This window comes from Vidua macroura, chromosome 5 (genome assembly GCF_024509145.1).
Source record: "Vidua macroura isolate BioBank_ID:100142 chromosome 5, ASM2450914v1, whole genome shotgun sequence".
NCBI lineage: Eukaryota > Metazoa > Chordata > Aves > Passeriformes > Viduidae > Vidua > Vidua macroura.
The window spans coordinates 64,113,583-64,135,224 of record NC_071575.1 but is presented as its reverse complement, the minus strand read 5'-3'; the positions used below and the strand labels follow the sequence as shown (position 1 = coordinate 64,135,224).

The window sequence follows — 21,642 nt, the reverse complement described above, 5'->3', positions numbered from 1 at the left end:
TTAAATACTCCTATTATCCAGTTGTAATATTCCTGAAAGCTACTCATATTCTCATCTCTGATAAAGACCAGATTCTCCATGCCTTTATGTTTTGTAACCCTTTATAGCAGTACATTGGTGTAAAATAAAATTCAGGTCAAAAATAATTGAATGATGTATGTCACCAGACATACAGATGTATAAGGAATATAACCCTTGGGACAAATAATTCTTGTATCATATTTGTAATGATTTATGAAGCATTACCTATAGTAGAAGAAAATTATAGCTTTCAGTTAAAACTGAATATAAAATCACTTGAAAAACTGTGATTTTATATGAATTTTTTAGTTCCCTGTGAATTTAGACATCTTCAAACATGAAGTTTTCTTCTCACAGGTAGACACTTTTCTACTCACAGGTAGAAAAGAACAGTGCTGACCCTTTAACCCCCAAGGAATCACATGCAACTGAAGATAATGCCTTATAGTCTCTATCACCGCAGTCAGAGTCATAAGGCAAAAAGAAAACTAGAAGCACAAATGTTTGAGAGTGATTTTAATCATGCCTTAGAGCTTGCAACAAGTATAATTAAAGATAGCTCATATTTTACCTAACTTTCATTGTGTAAAAATAGACATCAAGGTTCTAATGCAGGTTTTTTTCTATATAAAATGCAGGAAAATAGTTAACTCTAGGGCATGATTTATTCCACTCACTTTAATGTTAAGTTTTCAGAATTGTTTCTTATACTAAATCTAAACTGTAAAGTAAAGCAATAATTTAAGATAACAAGTATGCCTTACCTTTGAAGTAATGGTATGGTAGACCAAATATCAATTTTTATGAGTGCTTATTATATATTTCACTGTTGACTATAACAAGATAAAGTGAGGAAAGAAGATATGCAGCCCCAGACTGATGTGGGACAGGTAGCAGACAGCACCTGATGGACCCATTCTGTAAGAATGTACAGGCTTTGCAAGATGTGATTGCAGCTGCCTTCAAAAGAGAAAAAAGATAATCTTTTTAAAAGAACCAGCCTCACTGGCTTAGCTGTGTCATTGTTTTAGCTCTCATCTTTATATGGTTTTATTGACAACGACCCCCATATCTTTTAACAGAGGGAAGATGAGCCAGAATGGACAAGAACCAGTAAAGCAGTCGGGAGTAGGAGTGACCGATTCAGAAGGTAAAAAGAAATACAAACAGCTGTACACTGATACTCCATGTTTGTAGGAAGGATGTGACTATTTCTTTGACTTGTCATGCTATGAAAAATTAGTCTATGCTGTCTTTGTATTGTAGATTAAAATCCTGAACTTCATTTTCTCTAGGGGCCCTTTACAAAGAACACCAATGTAATGAGTCTTCAGTTTAAATGAGAATGGTGCCCTATCTGTATATTTAAAGTAATTAAATACTTAGATTACAATGAATAATAGAAAATAATATCTGTCTTCTGATGTTCATTGCTTTTCAAATAAAACATACAAAGTATGGAGCTGACTCAATACTTAGTGAATTCAAAGAATATATCTAATGCCAGTCAGGCTCTACATAACATTTCAGAATATTTACTTCATAAATCAATTATTAATATTAGTGTTTACATAAAACATTAATTTTAAATAAAAATATTAGCTGAGCAGACTTGACTGCTGCATTTAATGCAGATGCACTATAATGAAACATTTATTGGATTGGGAAATTCTGAGTGATTTTGTTTTGGTATTAATGTGATGCTGAGAAAGAAGAAGACATTGTAATATTGGATCTGGAAAGCACCTGACAGAATGACTTTCAAAATTTCATGGGGAATGTGATCATCTTTTCCATATATAATAATGGAAAACCACGTGAAAATGGAGAGTGTTTTGTACTGAAGGACACGTTATGAAAATTCCATTTCCCTTTACATATGAGGTATATTCTTTCAAGTGTATGTTTATGTTGACCTCAAATATAAAACAATTATCATGACCTTCATTTTATTATCAAAATAAGACCTTTTTAATTTAGATGCATTTCAATGAAGCTTTGAGTATTAATTAAATCATAAATTGAAATTTATAAATATAATTGATAAATTGATCTTAAGTTTAATCATTTAAAAAAAAATCAACATTTTTCAGGTTTCTAGAATCTTGATACATGAGGAAATAATTGCTGTTTCCATATTTGAGGTAAATGCAATCTAATATTTCACAGAGCTGAAGAAATCAAATTAGAATTTACAGATAGATCTGTAAAGTTCTCTTTTCCAAAGCAAGAATTCTTACACATGTATATGCATTTTACTAAATATTTCCATACATAGTATTAATTTTAAAAATACTTAATAATCTTCTTTATCAAATTTCAAATACTTTGATAATCTTCCTCTCAAAATTCAATTTTTCAATAGTATATTTACGCATTTAAAAAAAACCTGTTTTTTAAAAGAGAAATGGTGGGATGAAAATGGGAAGTTGAGAATTTTTCATTTTTATTTTGCATGGTGAGTCTTATCCTGATTTATAATTATATAAAAAATACCTTTTCATTATTTTGTTTATCATAAGTTGCCCTTTAGGTTGTGTCTTGGATCCTAAATTTCAGAGCCTACAAATACAAAATATTTTCATTTTTTATTGGTATTATTAATTAACCCCAAACCCAAACAAATACAAGTAATAATAAACCGAACAATACTCAAAACACCTTTTGAAACATTCTGAAAGATGTGTATATAACATTTGGTCTGAAATTACCTTTCCAAAGTTATATTTCTTCTTGTCTTCAAAATTTACAAATGACTCAAGAGCTGCAATGCCCTTATTTTCACTTACAATGCAATTCACTTCTGCTACTTTGGAAGCTCAAGTGTTACAACTTCTAGTCTGATAAAATGACTCGTTCTTATTGAGTGGTTTTTGCCATTGAGAAAGGCTGGTGCAGTTAGGCTGGATTTTAGTGTCTGATTTCTAGCTGACTAGGAGGGCAAACATCAGTGTCAAAGGATAAATTAAACTAAAATCCGGAAAACAATTCAGGAGCATTTGAGTTTCAGCATGTGAATGTAATTATCCTTTGGGAAAGTAGTTCAGAATTTAGAGAAACTCAAGATTAACTGAGAATTACTTCAGTATAAATTCAGTATAAATTCAGATTTATTGTGGCATTCTTTTTATAGATGATTAAAAGAGAATAAAAATCTTAAAACCATGCATTTTCTGTAGTTCACTTACCTGTGTTGTGGATCAGATGAGCTCTGAAGTTAAGTGGAAGCAATCTTCATTCCCACTTTTCATTAACTGTAGAGATCTCCCATAGCTGGCATTTGTATTCTTATTTGCAAATAATGACTGAGAGTTACATTTAAAACTTTTTAATACTGGTTCTCTTTTTTTTTTACATTTTCAGTTATTTTTAGGGCATAACTTCTGTAAAAAGTAGCCTTGGGTTAGTGTCTTTAAAATGGTGAAGAATAAATTTAATTGATTGTACATGCAGATCTATTGCTATGTGAAATGTTTTAGTCACCCAAGTCATACACACAGGCCTGACAAATGTGGCAGGGGACTCAGAGGATCTTTAAGAGCAGTAGCTGCAGGGAAAGCAAGGTGAGATCCTCAAATAACAATGGGAATTGTTTTCTAGGTGGCTGAATCAAAATTGTAGCAACAGGGTTTGAGTTCAGCTCATGGGGGTATGACAGCAAAATGTAAGCATTTACATAAGTGGAATCTCCAGGGGAAAAATTCTCATTTTGTAATTGTTTGCACATTTGTGTTAATGTTTTGTTGGGAGAAGTTTTTGTGATATTAGCACATATCAGTATAGTTTTAAGTAAATACTGGAAAACAATACTATTTCCTTTGCTGACATAACCAAATGGTCAATATAAACAACTGTGATTCTGTCTATGATAATCTTTGTTGCTCTGAATATATTATCTTCTCATATTCTGTATTTTTGTATTACTTAATAACATTAAAAGAAAAAAAAATCAGAGTTTTGTTCTTGGACACGTTATTAGTTACTTTTATGATATGCATTGTTGCATGCTATCTTACTCTGGGCATTCTGCCCTGAGCAGATGAAATACTTCATCTTCTTAAGCTTCAGTAAATCTTATTATATATATTGTGATCTCCATTAAGATATGCAAGCCAACTTCTGTATTGGTTTCAGAAAGTGCAACATACCTTGTTCAAAGATGTCTTATGACATGGTTAGAGTATTACAGACATTATAAAAAGCTCAATTGCATCAATGTAAGCACTGAAACTAACAATTAAAAGCAGATGATTAATATCTTGATTCAGTTGTAGATCATGATTGGTCTACCTGTCCTATGAAGTTGCTCAGCCAATAGGATCCAGATGGTATTTTCCATCTACCAACCATTTAATAATTTAAAAAAATATATGAGAAAAATTATTTCCATACATTTTAAAAGTGTGAATTTGCTAGGTAATCCCAAGATGCCACTATTTGTAGTAGAAGAGAGATATATAGATATAAATAACATTGTCATGGAAATGTTGCATCTTCTCCTTTTGAAGACTCTGTATGCATGCAAAATATCATTCCTCAATCATTCCTCAATCCTCAATCACTGAGGGTCATCTCAAGCAAAGACTCTTTTAGGAGTATGTCAGGGGTTTTTTGAGTGAATGCATACTCACAGTAATTCTGTCATCCTCTGTGGCTGGCCTTATTGTTGTGAAGATTTCCACTCAGAAAATTGTAATTTTTCTATAGGAGCAGTGTAGCACCTCACCCACACCTTCGAAGACAGTGGTATTATTTTACCCTTCTTTTTTATTTTTTTATTTTCCTCCAGTCTATGTCCTGAATACCAAAAACTTCTGTTCACTGTTCAGCCATGTCTCAAAGATTCACTTTATGGCCTTTCCAGTGGTCCTTTGAGCCTCATACTTTGAGTGTAATTAAACAAAGTTCTCTGAGTAAGAAACTGTCTCCCTCTACAGATGATTGAAACTGAACAGAAATTTTCAGAATGTTCTAGTAAAGCCCCAGTAAGTATATTTCCCTAGGACAACAGAAGGAATAGATTTGTACTATTTCAAAATCTAAAGGTGCACATATACTTACTGAATTTCTACAAAATGATATGTTAGTTATGCTCTCATTTAGTATAACCTTTAGTGAAGTCTTGCAGGAGTTTTCAATTTTTTTTTTTCTGGCATGCTAGTAATTTGCCTAAATTATAGATTAAAGGGGAAAAAAGCAAACACAATAACAGCAAGCCCCAAACATGCCCTGTGATCATATTTTAACAGGAAAATTTTATAGTACAGTACAGTACAGGTTTCATGTCATCTATTCAGAGTAATCTAAGATAAAAAACACTCTTTTTTTCTTAATTTTTGAGCTTTGTGGTTCATCAGCCAAAATTATAAACTAAGAAATTCAGTTTTAATAATTTGATTTCTTATCTCTGTATTTCAATAATTTAGGCAGTCTAATCTTTATTTATGACAAAAATTATTGAAATACCACAGAAACCTTGGAACATGCTAGGGAGTCATTCTAATAAGATTTTGGAAAGGTGCATGACCCTCTGTCTGGGAATAATTTGACTTGTAAATGTTCTGTTATAGCTTTTTGAACCATCCTAGTGAAATTTTCATCCATCTTTTCTGCACAGAATAGACCCTGGAGCAAATTGTCTTGCAAACTGTTTCACACTGTTTCTCCTGAAGAGGAGCACCCAGGAGTGATAAGTGGATTAGCTCTCTTGAGTAAAACAATACATGAAACAAACTGACAGAATAGGCACAGCTAACCAATGCCATATTCTTCAAAGTAATTAAAACTCAGAAAAAAAGAATTCATTTTCATTTGCTCCTAAATTAGGTTAAAGTAACACTCTTTAAACCACAGGACTCATTGTGCTATGACTGAGAACAGGCTGAGGGCTTGCTGCATCTTATATCTTAAAAAACTAGCATTTGATTTCTTTTAAATCCAAAGGTTGAAATATCAGAAGTCTAAGATTAATCCTTATGAGGATGTTCAGAGAAAAATGCCCTAATATTGGACTTTCAACCAGAAAATTATGAGGATAAAAAAGGCAGATGAAGAAAGTTATTAACAGATAATTATGATACAGTTACTGAGATTTGCAAATGCTTTTGTATATGCACAAATCTATACTTTGATGTCTGGTTGGTCCAGGCTAAAAATACGAGGTTTACTGCAGGTGAGAAACTTTCTTACATTAGAATGATCAGAGACAGGGCACTTCTCCTATGAAGACAGGCTGAGAGAGTTGGGTTTTTTTTGAATAAACAGAGTCTTTTACTGACTGAGTATGAGACTGTTGACTTGATTTAACGGATATTGATCCATGGATGTAGAGAGAAATACAGACAATCTGAAATGTTACCAACATTTCACCACCAGTCAGATTACCACTGACTTGAACAGTGCCTGAATTATATTTTTTAGTTTTGTGTTCATGTCATGTACATAGCAAAGGAAATTGCTGCACATTCTCATTGCTTTTCCTCAAGTACAATATAAACATGTTAATCTCTTTTCAAAAACCCACTCTTAGTGTCTGTAATACCTGCTTTTATAGTCCTATTGCCCTTCTGATTTATATGTTGAAAACATTTTTTTTGTGAAATAAAATATTACTGATTAAAATGTGATCCTTTCCCAGGAAGATATCTAATTGAAAGAAGAAGAATTACCAAACTTCTTTACTATCCCTATAAATATAAAGGCTAAAATTCAACCTGACTTTGTTTAAACTGTTTTGAATATAAAATCAGAACCTTGCTTTCTGCCATTACCTTCTAGCAAGGGTCAGCCATCTTCTACTCGACAGCATAATTTTAATCAATGCCAACAAAATTTAAAGCAGAAAATACCAGCAAGGGTAACTTCTCACATGAGCAGCTGCTACATTACAGAGCAAAAAAAAAAAAAAAAAAAAAAAAACATGTACTGAAAGCACTTGCATATAGCCTGTCATATGCTGATTTTAAGAATTTAAAAGATCAGATATACTTTTCTGTCACAAGGGATCCTTAAGGTATGAGTTAGGCCTATGCACTGACAGTAGTCCTTATCCTCTCTTGTCTTTTAAAAAGTAGTCTATATTTTATACATGTTCCCTTAAGCTAGGAATAGCCTTACTACTAATGCCTAAAACCCAGACTAAAAACTGAATCAAGATAAACAACAGCAGCCTTATAAAGCTAAGTATTTAAGTATCAGCTTCCTCTCTAAACTCTGAGAAGTATTTTTTTATGTATCCCCAATTGGCCCCACATTCTAATTTCCCACCTGACTCTCCAGTAATAATTGGAGCAATTAGTTCTGCCTTCCTGAGGCATTTGCTAGTATAATCCAGTTGGTTTTCCTAAAAAGAAGCAGAAAGAATTTAAATAAGAAAAAAGTTTACAGCCAGAGATAAAAAATATAGGAAAAGAAAGACAAGTTCCATGTTCTTGTATCGACATCACAAACAACATTGATTTACAGTGCTACAAATCAGCCTATTCCTGAACTGTCACTGTAAAGAGTCATCAAAAGAAAAGTAAAAAAATACAGGGAGAATGTGCTTAACTAGTAGCTGGTTTACAGTTTCTGCAGTTCTGAATTCTGTATAAACTTTGACTAAAAGGCCTTAAATTATGTCTCAAGATAATTCTAAAAAAATTATTTTTTAAAGTTTAATTTAAAAAAAATCTCCTTTTCCCATGGGATCTGTTTAAATTAAAAAAAAATACTAAGAAGACAAATGAAACAACAAATAATCTGAAAAGCACAAGTATTTATTCTGAAAACCAAAATATCATATCTTTGAAGTGATACTTCAGTAATTGCCTGGAAAGTTAATTTGTTTGCTTAATATTATTAATCACTTTTATTGGCCTACCTCTTAAATACGTTTCTGTTAACATACAGCTTCTTGGAACTTTCAGAAAGCTTCTTCTGGTGACTTCTTGGAGTTGCAATGAGCTCAAAGTGTTTGGGCTTGGAATCAGAATGCTAGTAAGTCCATCAAAAATCTGACAAATATATACGGTTCAATTTCAGAATAAAAAAAATATGGTAGAACTCCAGAACTTATCTCTTTTAATAAGGTGTGGTTATGAAGGAAATCTGATTTTATAGTACCTGGCACATTTAGTATAACCAGTTAACAATGAAGACTGTCAACGCTGGAAAGCAAGCAGAGGGATCCCCCCACCAAAACTGAGTGAGGGTGAAGGTGCTGGAGTGTGATTAACTGAACCTGAACTGTGTCTGAAGAAGGGCTACTTCATCTAGTGAGAAATTTAAAATAGAAATAGAGTCACTTTCCATGATTAATGCTCATTTAGGATCAGTAAAATTCAGGTTGAGGCATTAATATGGTAGAAGGTGAATTGCTAAATCCTAAATGGTTTCCCCTCTGTCATGAAACTGAAACTAGGACTTAACAAGTAGGACTTTTAAATGTCAGTTTACGGGAAAATTCAGGTGATCTCTTCCATTTAGCAGTATCATTAGGATCTGGAATTTTGTGCATACTCCAAGGGAAAAAAGTAAGTAAAATAGATCTGTTCTGAAGTCAATAATATTCAGTTCTCAAATACCTATAGACTATTCAGTAGTAGCAATGATGTTAAGTCTCCAAGAGGTCATTCCAATGATTCAAAGCACAATATTGTTCCTAAAAGGCTTTTTTCAGCTTGCATCAAAAAATTCTTAGTGTTGATAGAGACTTCCAGCTTCGTTACTCTGTTCTACTGATTGATTATCTTCAACAGTAATATGTCTTTCCTATATTCTAGTCCAGTTGCTTGCTGAAATTAATACTCAAGGACAGAAATAAGAATCCAAACCCAAAAGCTTCCATTCCCAAATATAGCATATTTTATCAAGAACTTCCTGTAAATAGATTATTCTAACCTTCCCTACAAATAATAGCACAGCCATTCCTATGGAAGAAGTCTGTATTAGAACTTCACTTCTGCTGTATTTATTTGAAATATTAAAAAACCCAAAACCAAGATTGCCATAACCTGTTTTAATATTAGACAGTCCTTTGTAGCTCCTTAATGTCTTAAATTCTTTTTTTTAATTTTTTTTTTTTTTATGATCATTTATAACTTACTTAAATATTAAACTATTCTTCTGGGATTCAGAAGAGAGTTTTTTTTGTTTACACTCATATATTCTTGAATACAACCCCATTTTTTGGACTGATATTCAAACTGTTACTTTGGAATGCTGTTTAAATGCAGATAAATCTAGAGCATTTCCAGGTGGGATCACATGGCAAGCTAAAATTAAACTTCAGCTGATCTTCATTTTAGCATGTGAGAGTCCTCAAAATTACTGGACTGTAAATTGTGTTCCAAGAGAGAAGGCTTTAAAAATCAGTGAATTAGAATGAATATAAATCTTTCCTATGATGACAATGCCTAGATATGTCCAAGTCTTCTGGTAGAGAGTGTGCTTTCATGTCTATAACTAGAAACTCCTGCTTTGTCCCCACTTTATTTTCAGATTAATATGCTTTCCATAAAGTTAAATTTTGCATCCTATGATAGAAGTCTTGCACGCTTACAGCTCTAATGGAATGTGTTATCCACTGCTGCAGTATGTGAATAATGACTTGTCTGTTAAGGGAAAGTTTTGGTGTGTATTTCTCATAAAGAATTCCTAACAGTTTGTCCTGCAAAGGAATTTGCAATTACTTTAGGCTATTATATGTTGGTCTTGCCTTTTGTGCATTATTTGTTCTGATGTTACTAGGCTATGACTGGGAAGGAATCAAATGGACAGAAGACTAAACAAATCTAGTGGCTCAAAGTAATGTACTCTGTGTGTAGAAGTTGATGCAATAAAGGATAAATAAACTTTATCCTTCTCTGCAAAGTAATTCAGGGTCTTCAAGCGTAGGTGTATTCTGCTGTTTGAAATACTCGATTTTTTTGCCTCAATCCAGTTGTGTTCCAGAAAGTTATGGGTATCCCACAATTTTTTAATCAAATCTGCCATTCCAGACGAGACAGTCCTTTCCTTGGGTTAGGAGCCAAAAGATTATAATGAAAATTTAAAGCATTTATTTTAGCTTCCTTATCTAATATTTAACTTGGTCATATCAGATGAGATTAGTGCTCCCAAATTATGTGTGTTAATGTTTGTTAATGCCATCCATTGCAGAAGTCTTTATTTTCTGAAAACAACCCTTTGGTATGCTTTCTTTCTGTCATACCTTATTTTTTAATATTTTTTTAGATTTTATTTTTTTGTCTGCCATATTGGCTTTACACTCTGACTGATTGCGATAACACCGTGACTGAATCTGCATGCCTTGGAAAATGCACAAACCTTCTGGAGATCAGCTGGGTCAAACACCTGATACATACACCTGACCTCATGTTTCACACTGCTGTAGTACCTAGAAGCCCACATTCTTTTCAGAAGCCTGCTAACATTCTGCCTACCATAATTAGACAGTTTGGGTGATTTACTAGTCCCTTGTGTAACTTGCATCAATGCCTGCTGAGTGTGCTTTGGATTCTTGCTTTTTCCTCCTGCTGCTCGTCCAATATCTATGGCATTATTCACCAGCCTCCTGATTGCCTTGGCTGTGCCTGGCTGAGTGTTTAGCTTTTTAGAAACACATTCATATTCATGGAACACTCTGTTATATTCTTGAAGGAATTGGATTCCCACTGAACTGAATGCAATTATTTGCCTTTTCTATCAGCTATGCCCTTCTGACTAGTCTGATCGTCTGAAAAGTTCCTTTTTCTTGGCAAGTAAAAGAGGGAAAAGGGGATCTTTCCACCCTGTCTCTGGACATTTGTGAGACTAACAAAAAAGACACCTAATCTCATTGTTTATCTGTTGGTTTTAAGACTATTTTGGGTTTCATTTATATTTTAAAGCAGTATGCAAGTCTCTTGACTTTACAGAGACACATTTTCCCCACCATTTCTATGTTTGAAAAAGTGAAGCCTACACAATATCTACACTGAGTGTCTTCCTTCCTATTTGGTGCATCCTTTTCAAACACATCCACAAAGAAAAGTTATCTAAATTCCTTTAAAATTGTAATACAGATTGTTATGATTCAGAAACTATCAGTGTAACAATAGGTTTTTAAAGCCCATGATAAATCTATACATGAAAGCTGCCATTTCCAAAGAAAGGAATCTAAACAGTGTTAGAAAAAGAATAAAAGAAAAATAACCTGAGATTTTTTTTTCTCCTGTTGGTGAATATTTTGGACACAAAAAGAGCTTTCACAGCAATAGTTAAACAGAATTTAGGAAGCAGATGAGATGCTCTTCACCTCTCCTAGCAACGACACCTTACCTAGATGTTGTTCCACTGATTAAAGGAGCTACTCCAGATATACAAAATTACAGAAATAAAATTATATATTGAAGACACTCAACTTACCTTCAGAAAATGGGTATACTTGGAAATATCCTGCAGCGTAAGAAATAGATTTTTACAATTTGTCTTCAGTAGTGGAGACATTGCCAAAGCATACTGTTTTCCAACAGCAACCAGAAATGCAGCATGAGTGAGGCAAAGCCAGTTTTTCTAACATTTGTCATTCTCTGGAAAAAAAATCCAGCAACTAATGTGTCATTATACACTGTTTTGTTTTTTTTTTTCCCAGACTCTTGAAATTGTCTTGTTGAATCTGCCTTCTTGTATGCAAGTGCAGATCTATCAAGGAAGAAAGGTTAAGAGGCCATAAACTTTCCATAAATGTCTCATTATTTTGTATATGTGCCTTCTTACATTTTAAGGAAAAACCACTCTGATATCACAGCTACATCCAACTATAATATGACAAATCAGTTCCCTCTTTATTGGCAGCATCTACTGCCCTCAGGTTAGTTGTTCTGAATAAAATTCCAAAATTAAATATTGCTGTTTTCTTGCTGAACAAAGCTGACTAATTTGTTTCAAGTACAATTTTCTGCCACTGGCTAAAGATTCTAAACTGAAGACAGCTCAAAATATGGATATAATAGGAAGGGATGCAAATCCTGAGAGAAAGAAACACACACAAACAACAAACACATCCTTTTTTCTCTGCCCCTCTCTGGGACCAACTGAATATGTGGATACATATTTAAAGCACTGGCCAAAGGTAATAATTATTCCAATTTCTGCTATAATTTTGAGAGAAAGTTCTTTCTTGGGGATACTATGTCTGTTATGATCACAGATTAAAGTAAAAAAATAAATGAGATTTTTTTGGATGCATTTTGTGAATTTATCTACGTTATTATTTTTATGTTAATAATCCAAATTACACTATAGCAGACTTTTTTCTTAAAAAAGATCCAAAAATTATTTGATCAGATTTCCTAAAGAAATTACAAGTTTTGATATAGTTTTAACTGTTCAATTAAAACAATCCTAACAAAATTTAAGAAAGGATGAATAAAAATGGCATCTTCCTTAGTTTCCTAATGAATCATTTGAATTTATAACCGGATCTTTATAATGCAGTCCCTTGTAAAGACAAAATGAGATTTTCAATACGATCTCAACTGACTGAAGTGTTTTAAGCCTTGTATAAACACTTGTTTTATGGTACCAAGTTACCTTTGATGGTTGGCAGAGGAACTTCAAGGTTTCTGCATCATTTTGAAATCGGCATAAGTGGAAAGACAGTGCTTCTGTCTGGAAACTTTAGATAACGCACACTGAGCATTCTGTCCTTCCATCTGTTCTGATGGCCTTTAAATATCTCCAGAGAAGGAGACTCCACACTCTTTCTGGGCAATCTGTTCCATTGCTTGGTCACCCACAAAATAAAGAAGTACTTCCTCATGTTCAGGTGGAACTTGCTGTGCATGAGTTTCTGCCCGTTGCTCTTGTCCTATTGCTCAGCACTACTGAGCAGAGCTTGGTCCATCCTCTTATCACCATCCCTTCAGATACTGACAGACATTGGCAATGTCTTCTCTCAGTCATCTCTTCTCAAAACTGGATAGGCCCAATTCTCACAGCTTTTCCTCACGAGAGGAAAAAATTCTTATAGCCCTTTGATGGACCTGCTCCAGGATCTCCATGTCTCTCTTGTACTGAGGAGCCCAGAACTGGACACAGCACAGCACATATGTGGCCTCACAAGGGCTGAGTAGATGGGCAGGATCACCTCCCTCAGCCTGCTGGCAATGCTCTTCCATTGGCCTTCTTGGCACAAGGGCACACATGCAGAGCTAACTGTCCACCAGGACTCCCAAGTCCTTCTCTATAGAGTTGTCTTCCAGCAGGTGTAATCTGTGCTCCTCCCCAGATGCAGGACCCTTCATTTGCCTGAGTTGAATTCCAGAAGGTTCTTCTCTACCCAACTCTCCAGCCTGTTGACCCAGGATGCTGAGGTCCATCTGAAGGGCTGCACAGCTCTCTGGGGTATTGGCCTCTCCTCCCAGCCTTGTGTCATCAATGAACTTGCTGGGAAGTATCTGCCCCTTCATCTAAGTTATAAGTTGAACAAGATTGGACCCAGTATCAAAACCTTTGTAGGATATCACTTGTTTCAGGTTTTCATCCAGGTCTCTGTGCCACTGATCAAAACCCCCCAAGTTCTGCTGTTCAGCCAGTTCTCCATCCATCTCACCATCCACTTATCCAATTTTCACTTAATGATTTTGTCTATGAGGGTATCATGGGAGATAGCATCAAAAGCCATACTGAAGTCTGGTAAACAACATTCCACTGCTCTCCCCTCACCTATCCAGACAGGTTTTGGAATTCAAGTGATGCTTGTGACAGGAGAGACTGCCTTCAGTGAGTTAAAGGAAGTTTTACTGTTGGAATTCAGTATTGCCCCATTTGAGTTCTGCAATAAATTTTGAAATAAATTAATATTTTTCATTGCATTGCGCAGTAAACATTGCTTCACTTCTGTATGAATTATATAATATTTATACATGGTCATGACACACATAGATGACATACACAGCCAAATAGACGTAGTGGGCTTGATGAATAATGTTTAACAGTTTAGATCAGGATGTACTTCACTGAAATTTCAGCACCCTGATATTGGCATGGGAAGAGGGAGCACACAATGAGAAACTTTCCAGTATGTGAAAAAATGTGAAAAAATACAGGAGTGGTCCTGGATAATGCAGAAAAAAATTGAAGCATTTAGATGACTGAGCAACTAAAGTTCTGTAAATGATTCCTGAAGGTGGGAAATCTGTCCTCTGAACAAACCTGAACTAAGACTCAACAGCTTTTACTCTATCAGTTAGAATAGGAACAGTTTTGTCCTACTCGATAGGTGATCTTTAACTCCCCAGGTTATCACAGGACTGATTCACCGTACTTTATTTACTTTAAATAAGCAGAACTGTATTTCAGAAAGTTGCTTACATAAATGTAAGGAATCCTTTGTGACACAAACATTTTGGAAATCAGATAACCCATCTTGTGTTCAGAGAAATACCCAAATTCTGTAATTTTTTTGCTCCTCTAGTTGGTTTCTGTACTGATGCTAGTGGCATTTTTTTTGGTGTCTTTTTTCCCTTTTTTTTTTTTTTCAGTAAATTGTGAAAGGGAAGGTAGGATCTAGGAACAATTTTATGTGGAAAATTTGTATAATGCTACATGTTAGGATCAAAACCGGTATCAGCAATTTGAAATTAACTTACATAACCCTAACTTCATAAACTTAAATTTGAGCCCAAATATTTAGGCTTGATTTAGACTTGATTCAACAAGCAAATACTTTGTGCTGAGGCAAGGTAGATTTCTAGGATTAAATCTACTTCAATGATATATATGTTTACAGATGAACAAATGAATATATATTCATACACATGTGTTAGGATCTGATTATCAAAAGATGCTCCTGCCCAAATTAAGGTGCAAATGAGACTATATGCCAATGTCAGGAGTATGGATTTTATTGAAGAGTAGATGCGTGGTAGGGAGGGCAGAGAGAGAAGAGAGAAAAATTAAGTAGAAATGTAGTCACCACCACATGGATCGCTGTGGCATTCTTCCTGCCCTTCCTCCTCTGGTCTTCTTGCTGGTGGGGGTCTTTAGAGTGTTCTTCTGGAGGTACCACGTTTATACAGTCTAATTCCCAGGCATCCACAGAATGTAGATGCTGTTCCCACAGCTTGGGCTGGTATACATAGGAGGGCTTACTTCCTTTCTCATGGTTTGCCATGGTGGGAATTTTTGTCCAGATAGGTAACCCAGATCTGCTTCAGCCTGGCATCTTCCTATGGTTGCTCTCTGCACTTATTGCAAGTTCCCACATCACAGTGGGGTTTCATCGAGTGCACTAATTCCAAACCTTCACCTCAGTTTAGGCCTGGAATTAATGGCTTCCTGGTTGCCACCTGTGCCTCTTGTGGTGATTTATTTTATGGGAACTTCCTTCCCTGACAGTGTCTTGAGGTATTTCACTGCATTCTTTAAGTCCTGACAACATCTGTGCATGTATATATAGATATTTGTACACATATATAAGTTATTGAATCTCACATAGATATATGCATACATATAGACACACATGTATTATGACTGAATAGTTTTTTTACATACCTCTTTGGAAATAAAAAACAAACCTGGGTTCTGAATCAAATACTTCATCTGTGTCTGTAGGGTGTGGCAAGCACATTTCTCTCTGTGCACCTCAATAAAAAATCCTGAGAGAGAGAGAAATGTGCTTGCCACAGTAGGGTTCTTCACTATTCAAAATACTGCTTTTGTTTCATTACCTTTTATTATCTGGAGAATGAACATCGCAGTTTTTAGCTGCAATGGATAACAAAAAAAGATAAGACCTCTGTTGCAAATCCTATTAATATTCAGTTTTACAATTGACTTTTACCTGTTCTACTAGTTTAATGGTCTTCTTTATTATAAACATTTACAATAATTTGATGAATAGTGATTTCACTGGAAATTTCTTTTGAATCTTAAATAAGATTCAAGATAGGATATTTCCTTGATAAGGAAAATTATGATCAGATCTTTAAGATCTTGCAAGCAGGACGTGCTTAAGTAGTTTGGGCATTTCGCTGAATAAAAAAAAAAGTTTGAGTTCAGTCTCTTACTCATTCTGTTTCTATGTTAATTACCTAATTAAAAACTTAGAGTTTTGTCTACTATATATAAAAAAACCTAATTCAATATCTTTTTACAGCTGGGATCTCTGACATAGGTAATACAATGAGAAATTTCATCATGGGACTTATGGGAGGATCAGCCACTTAAATATAAATTTTATAATCAGTGGAATTAAATAACCATTCTGAAGGTACAATTAATCTGACCTATTTTAGAGATCTATTTGCAAGTAAGACCAACTACATTCTAGAAGACCAATCCCTCAGATAAAGACAGTGATGCTCAGACAGATGAATCCTAGCAGCAGGGTTACCTAATGTCCAACAGATGTTAGGTGACAGTCACTGTAAAACATTACTCTAAATGCATCAAGAAGTAACTTTTAAGCACATTTAACTTTATTTGACAAAAATGCTAATTTGATTTGGTCTGAAGTTCTAAAACGACTGCTGTGCTCAACACTAAGTGCAATTACCATTTGGAGTGTTAAGTTCCATAATTATCTTGAACTAACAAGAAGCACAAGGTGGTGTCAATTTGGTTTTTTTTGTTTTATTTGTCAGAAAAGGCTCTAATTAGGGCATGAAAAATAGAATAGCGGGGAAGTTTTGGGTTAACACTTTACTCAAATCCAGCATAACCACTTTGAAATCATAGACATATAATTGTTATAGAGAACCAGGATGAACACTGAAGCAGGTCAAATTTTGTGCATCTGTAGATAGCAAGTACTCACTCTATTTCAATTGCATTTATATAATTTATTATTTTCAGTTCTCAGAATTCAGTGTTTCTAACCAGTCTGAGGGGGCTGCTTTTTTTGGTTTTGTTTGTTTGTTTACTTTATTGATTGATGGGGGTTGTTTATTTGTTTTAGTTGGTTGGTAGGTTGTTTTTTAACTAGGCAAAATAAATTTTGCCAGGATTAGTGATCAATTTAGCAATGAAATAAGCTTCTCTTTTGGTTCTTCTTGAGGAAAACCCCACACTAATCCTCTCTCCTTTCAAATCTCACTGGAAAAAGTAAAAAAAAAATATGAACCCAGCACTGTAGTGATGATAGAGAGCCTGTAGAATTCTTCCATAGATTCATTTATTGACACAAAACTCATTAGAAAGGAGTAGGAACATTCCTGATTCACTACTGTATCTTGAGTTCTGTAGATCTACAGTTACTGATTGCCTCCTAGTTTTTTGGTTGGTGGTATTTTGGTTTTTTTTGCAGTGGGGGGGGGGTTTGTTTTTTTTTTGGTGTTTTTTTTTGTTTTTTTGTTTGTTTGTTTGTTTGTTTTTTGTTTTGTTTTTTTTTGTTTTGGTTTGTTTTTTTTTTTTTTTTTTTTGTTTTTAGTTAGTTGGTTTGTTGTTTTTTTGGGTTTTTTTTTGTCTCTCAAAGGAGTTGGTTGTATTTCCTGAAAGAATTTTACCCACAAAATACATTAGCAGACAGCAGTTTCCTCCCTTGTTGACCTGTGACAAGCCTGGCAAGAAGCTCTGGGTGCCTAAAGAGATCAGATGTGCTCTTCTCTGAATCCTTTACCTGTGTGGAGATAGTGGGTCTGTCCCTGCTCACTTCACTGTAGTTCACCAAGAATCATAGCAGACAGAGTTAAAACCTGTTATAATCTCGAGGGGAAAATCACAACAGAAAACACAAGCAGATCATATTAAAACACAACACATAGCATTAGTAACTTCCTCCATTTTTAGACAGTGTCCCTAATATTTATCATCACTGACAGTTCAATCTATCTCAGATTTGAACTATATATATACATCATATAATTTTAGAATTAGGCCTTAGGAGAGGCATGGAAATAATATCAACAGTTCAGGAAAGTTCACTCTCAAATACTTCAGTGATTTCTTCAGGGCTTGAAACCCACCAGCATTTAGACTTTTAACTCACTGTTGGTTAATGGAAGGAATAAAAGGATCCTTCACCAGCTGGGAGGGTGGAAGTTAACAAACTCTGGGAGATTCTAGAGGAACAAAGATGAAACTGGAGAATAGGGGACAAAAATGATGTGGGAACCTGTCAGAGGGCATGTAATAATTTTAATGTTCACACCATGGGCCTGTTTGGAAGCACAGACTTTGAAAGTTTGGGGAGTGGGCAGCCCGTGACAAAATCTGGCATATGTCTGTCAAAACAAGAGTGAGGAAAAGTATAAATTTCATTCTTAAAATTTTTCTAGTAAAGAGTAACAAGAGACTGAAGTATCCTTGAGCTGTGAGGTGTTCCCAGGCTGTTATATTCCTTCTTCTGATTTTTGCCTAGCAGTTGGGCCAAAGGGATAAGCCAACCTGCTCACTTCTTAGACCTGCCAAGCTGTCTTTAGATAAACTCCACATTTAGCTGAGTTCAGTACACTTCATGAACACTCATTCCCAGAATTATAAAACTTTGGGATTCACAACCAACCTTCAACTTAAATAGAGCACACCCAGCCATATATTATCAGACAGAAAGATGTATCCAATGCATCTGAGCTCTCCAGCTCCCTCCAGCAAAAAAGGAGCAATGAAGAACTCGGCTTGCATTCATGCTATGGCACTACTGACTTCTATCTCCTGCAGCAAAACTCTGGAATGAACTGGACTTGCTTTCATGCAGAAGTGCTAACTTGTTGATAGCACCACAGCTAAAGCTCTTTTCCTGAGGCAGCTTTTCTTTATTGTTGTCAGTAAAATAGATGTGCTATAAAAAGAGATTTTTGTTTTCAAACAATTGGGAAATAGTGCAAGGACCACAAAACAGATTCAATATTCTTTAGACTTCTTTAAAATGAGCAAAACTGAAAATATGCAATTGGTGCCCAAAGCAATTTTAAAAATACTGAAAGTTCTGGCATTGGAGACAATGTCCTTTTCCCACAAAGCAATAGATTTTTTTTCATGGTCTCATAGCAAAATGTGCCGTGTCCACTCTGTTTTGCTCCAAACAGAGATTAAAACACTCTACAAATCAGTTTTTTTTCCAAGGAGGTCACTTGTGCAATGAAAGCAACAATTTTTCTTGAAATAATATTAATTTAGAAAATATCTTTGTGATCATTATTACTTGCATACTGGGCTGTAAAATTAACTATGCAGGGAGCAAGTCATAGGAAAGGATTCTTCCTGTCCACTGGGTGCTTGTTACTATGAAGAAGATGAAGCCAGACTCTTCTCAGAGCTCAGCAGTCAGAAATAGGAAATAGATAACATTCACAAGCTGAAGTAAAGGAAATTCTAACTGAATAAAAGGATAATACAAAGCAAGATAAACCAACCAACTCAACAAAACCACACAAAATAAAGTTTTGGTTCAAAACTCTACAAAAACACTGTTCAGCTTCATCTAATGTGGAAGTTAACCCTGTGAGTGTGAGGCTGGACTGGAGTGCTCCAGCAGTCCTTTGCTCTGTGAGTCATTCTATCAGTTTACAATTGCTTCATAAACCACACTTTAAACCAGCATTATGTCTGTAAATTTTTTCCTTTCCCTGAACCTTGTCCTACCCTTCATGGTGACATAAGGTGTGTGCTGATTCAGGTTAGGTGACTAACCCAAAATCAATACACTGGGGTGAGGCAGGGAGGGGGTGAGGTTACAGTGAGCAGGATCATTTCTGCCAACGAGCTCATTAGGCAGCTGTATAAACATTATGGCTACAGGAGATAAAGTCAGGGACACTGTGCGGGGAGCAATAAGCAGGAATTTGGGGAGAGCTCTTTCAGCACCAGTGGCTATTTATGACTTTTTAAGACTTGGTGATTAGTTACAGGTAACAATCTTTTCAGCTAGACTGGTGCTGAGGATGGTATAATTTTCTTTAAGGGAACATCTCATAAGAAAGAGTTTAAAGCAGCAATCTGATTCAACTGCTTATTAAAAACTCCATAGTATTTTTCATAACCACTGGGCTGGTTGAATTCCTCCCAAGTAATTAGGTTGCATTACTTGATGTTCCCTGCTGCAACTGCCTACAATTAATGTATTTTTTTCTTTCCCTAATGAAAACAAGACCTGGAATATCTGATCACAGGCTTTGTAAATAAGGGGTTATTAAAGAAACCAAAATTATTAAATAACAGGAAAAAAAAAATCCAAGCCAGGTTGTTTATTTTGCACATTCTTTTTCTGAGCGAAATGATAATGGTTTTATGGTAAATCACTGAGGAAAACTCAGCTTTTTTTTTTTTTTTTTGTCAGTGCCAGTTGCACGAGTTTTGTCTGTTGACAGCAGAGGAGTTAATTCTGCCTTTAGTAGTGCCTGTTTTCAAAGCATAACAAACAGCTTTCAAAATCAGAAAGCACAGTACTCAGCGGGGTAGCAGACTTGCCTTATGTTTCTTAAAGCATTCTTGATAAAAAATACTCCTTTTCTGGAGCTTATATATCACATGGAAAAAGGAAGTAAATTCAGCATGAAGCTTGAAAGCTCATCTCGTTGCCTCTATATGCTTCTCTGAGATAGTTTAGAAAAGTAATGAAGATTATCAATGTACATTCAGTTGCTATTACTCTGTTTAACTGCAGTTGCCTCACCTTCCTGATTAGGACTACTTACAATTACTTATATTTTTCCGAAAATAATGATTGTAAACATAATACAGACCACTATCCTTTCTAAATTTTATGGGTTTGCTAACTACCACTAGCATTATTATTATTATTATTATTATTATTATTATTATTATTATTAAGGGATAAACCCAAAAATTTTACAAAGAAGAAGTAGTGCAAGCTGCTGAAAGTATTTATCACAAAAGGTCTGAGATAGAAATTTTGATTTTTTAATGGAAATTGTGACTATTAACTTACAGCATGATGGACATCTCAGGCTAAGCTCTATTTAATGTAGAGGGTTGTTTATATTGTGCTACTGAATTGTATTATATGGATTTTATTTTGAAATTGGAAGTTGAATGCTTTGCACAGGATAATTAGATGTCTTGTGAGCCTTTTCAGTAGCAAGTTTGCAGTCTCCACATCTGTATGATGGTCCCTGGGCAGAATCATAGACTTAAAGGTCTGCATTCTTTCCTGAAGACAAACTATGTTGGGAAGGAGGAATGAAAATGTGCAGAGAAGTTAAATTGGTGCTCACCTGAATTACGATATATACACATGCTCAAATTTCAGATATGAAGGCAATAAAATGTATAGATTTGACTGGTAAATAAAGCTTCTCTCTCTTTGGAAGAGCTACCAACAGAGAGACCTTGTGACTTCAACACTGAGTGCAACCTGAGTATAACAGCACTCAGAGACTTGCTGCTCAGCAATGGATCCACAAAGTTTTGCTTCTGAAACCTCATGCAAGGGGACTTGTGGTACATGTGGTCAGGAGAGGGTAAAATTGAGCATCAAAGATAAAACAAAAAAAGATAAAATAACTTAAAAAAATAAAACATGGTCTTCAGCTTCTTTGGCCATGAAATCCTGTATTTCACAATGATAATCACAACAGACAAATAATTATCACTACCACTGATCAATAAGTCAATTCATATTAATAGAAATATGTTATATTTTCCAAATCAGATGGACAACTTGATCCTGCTCTCAGGGAAGAAAACATAGGTCAA

General features: G+C 34.9%; 1 protein-coding gene across 1 annotated transcript in view; it reads left to right on the top strand.

The window, feature by feature from the left end:
- PCLO (piccolo presynaptic cytomatrix protein) overlaps positions 1-21,642 on the top strand; it is a 310,361-nt gene that overhangs the window by 269,457 nt on the left and 19,262 nt on the right. The window contains exon 23 of the mRNA XM_053977551.1: positions 1,104-1,171. Within this exon, the coding sequence (XP_053833526.1) occupies positions 1,104-1,171 (68 nt within the window). The remainder of the gene's footprint in view (positions 1-1,103; positions 1,172-21,642) is intronic.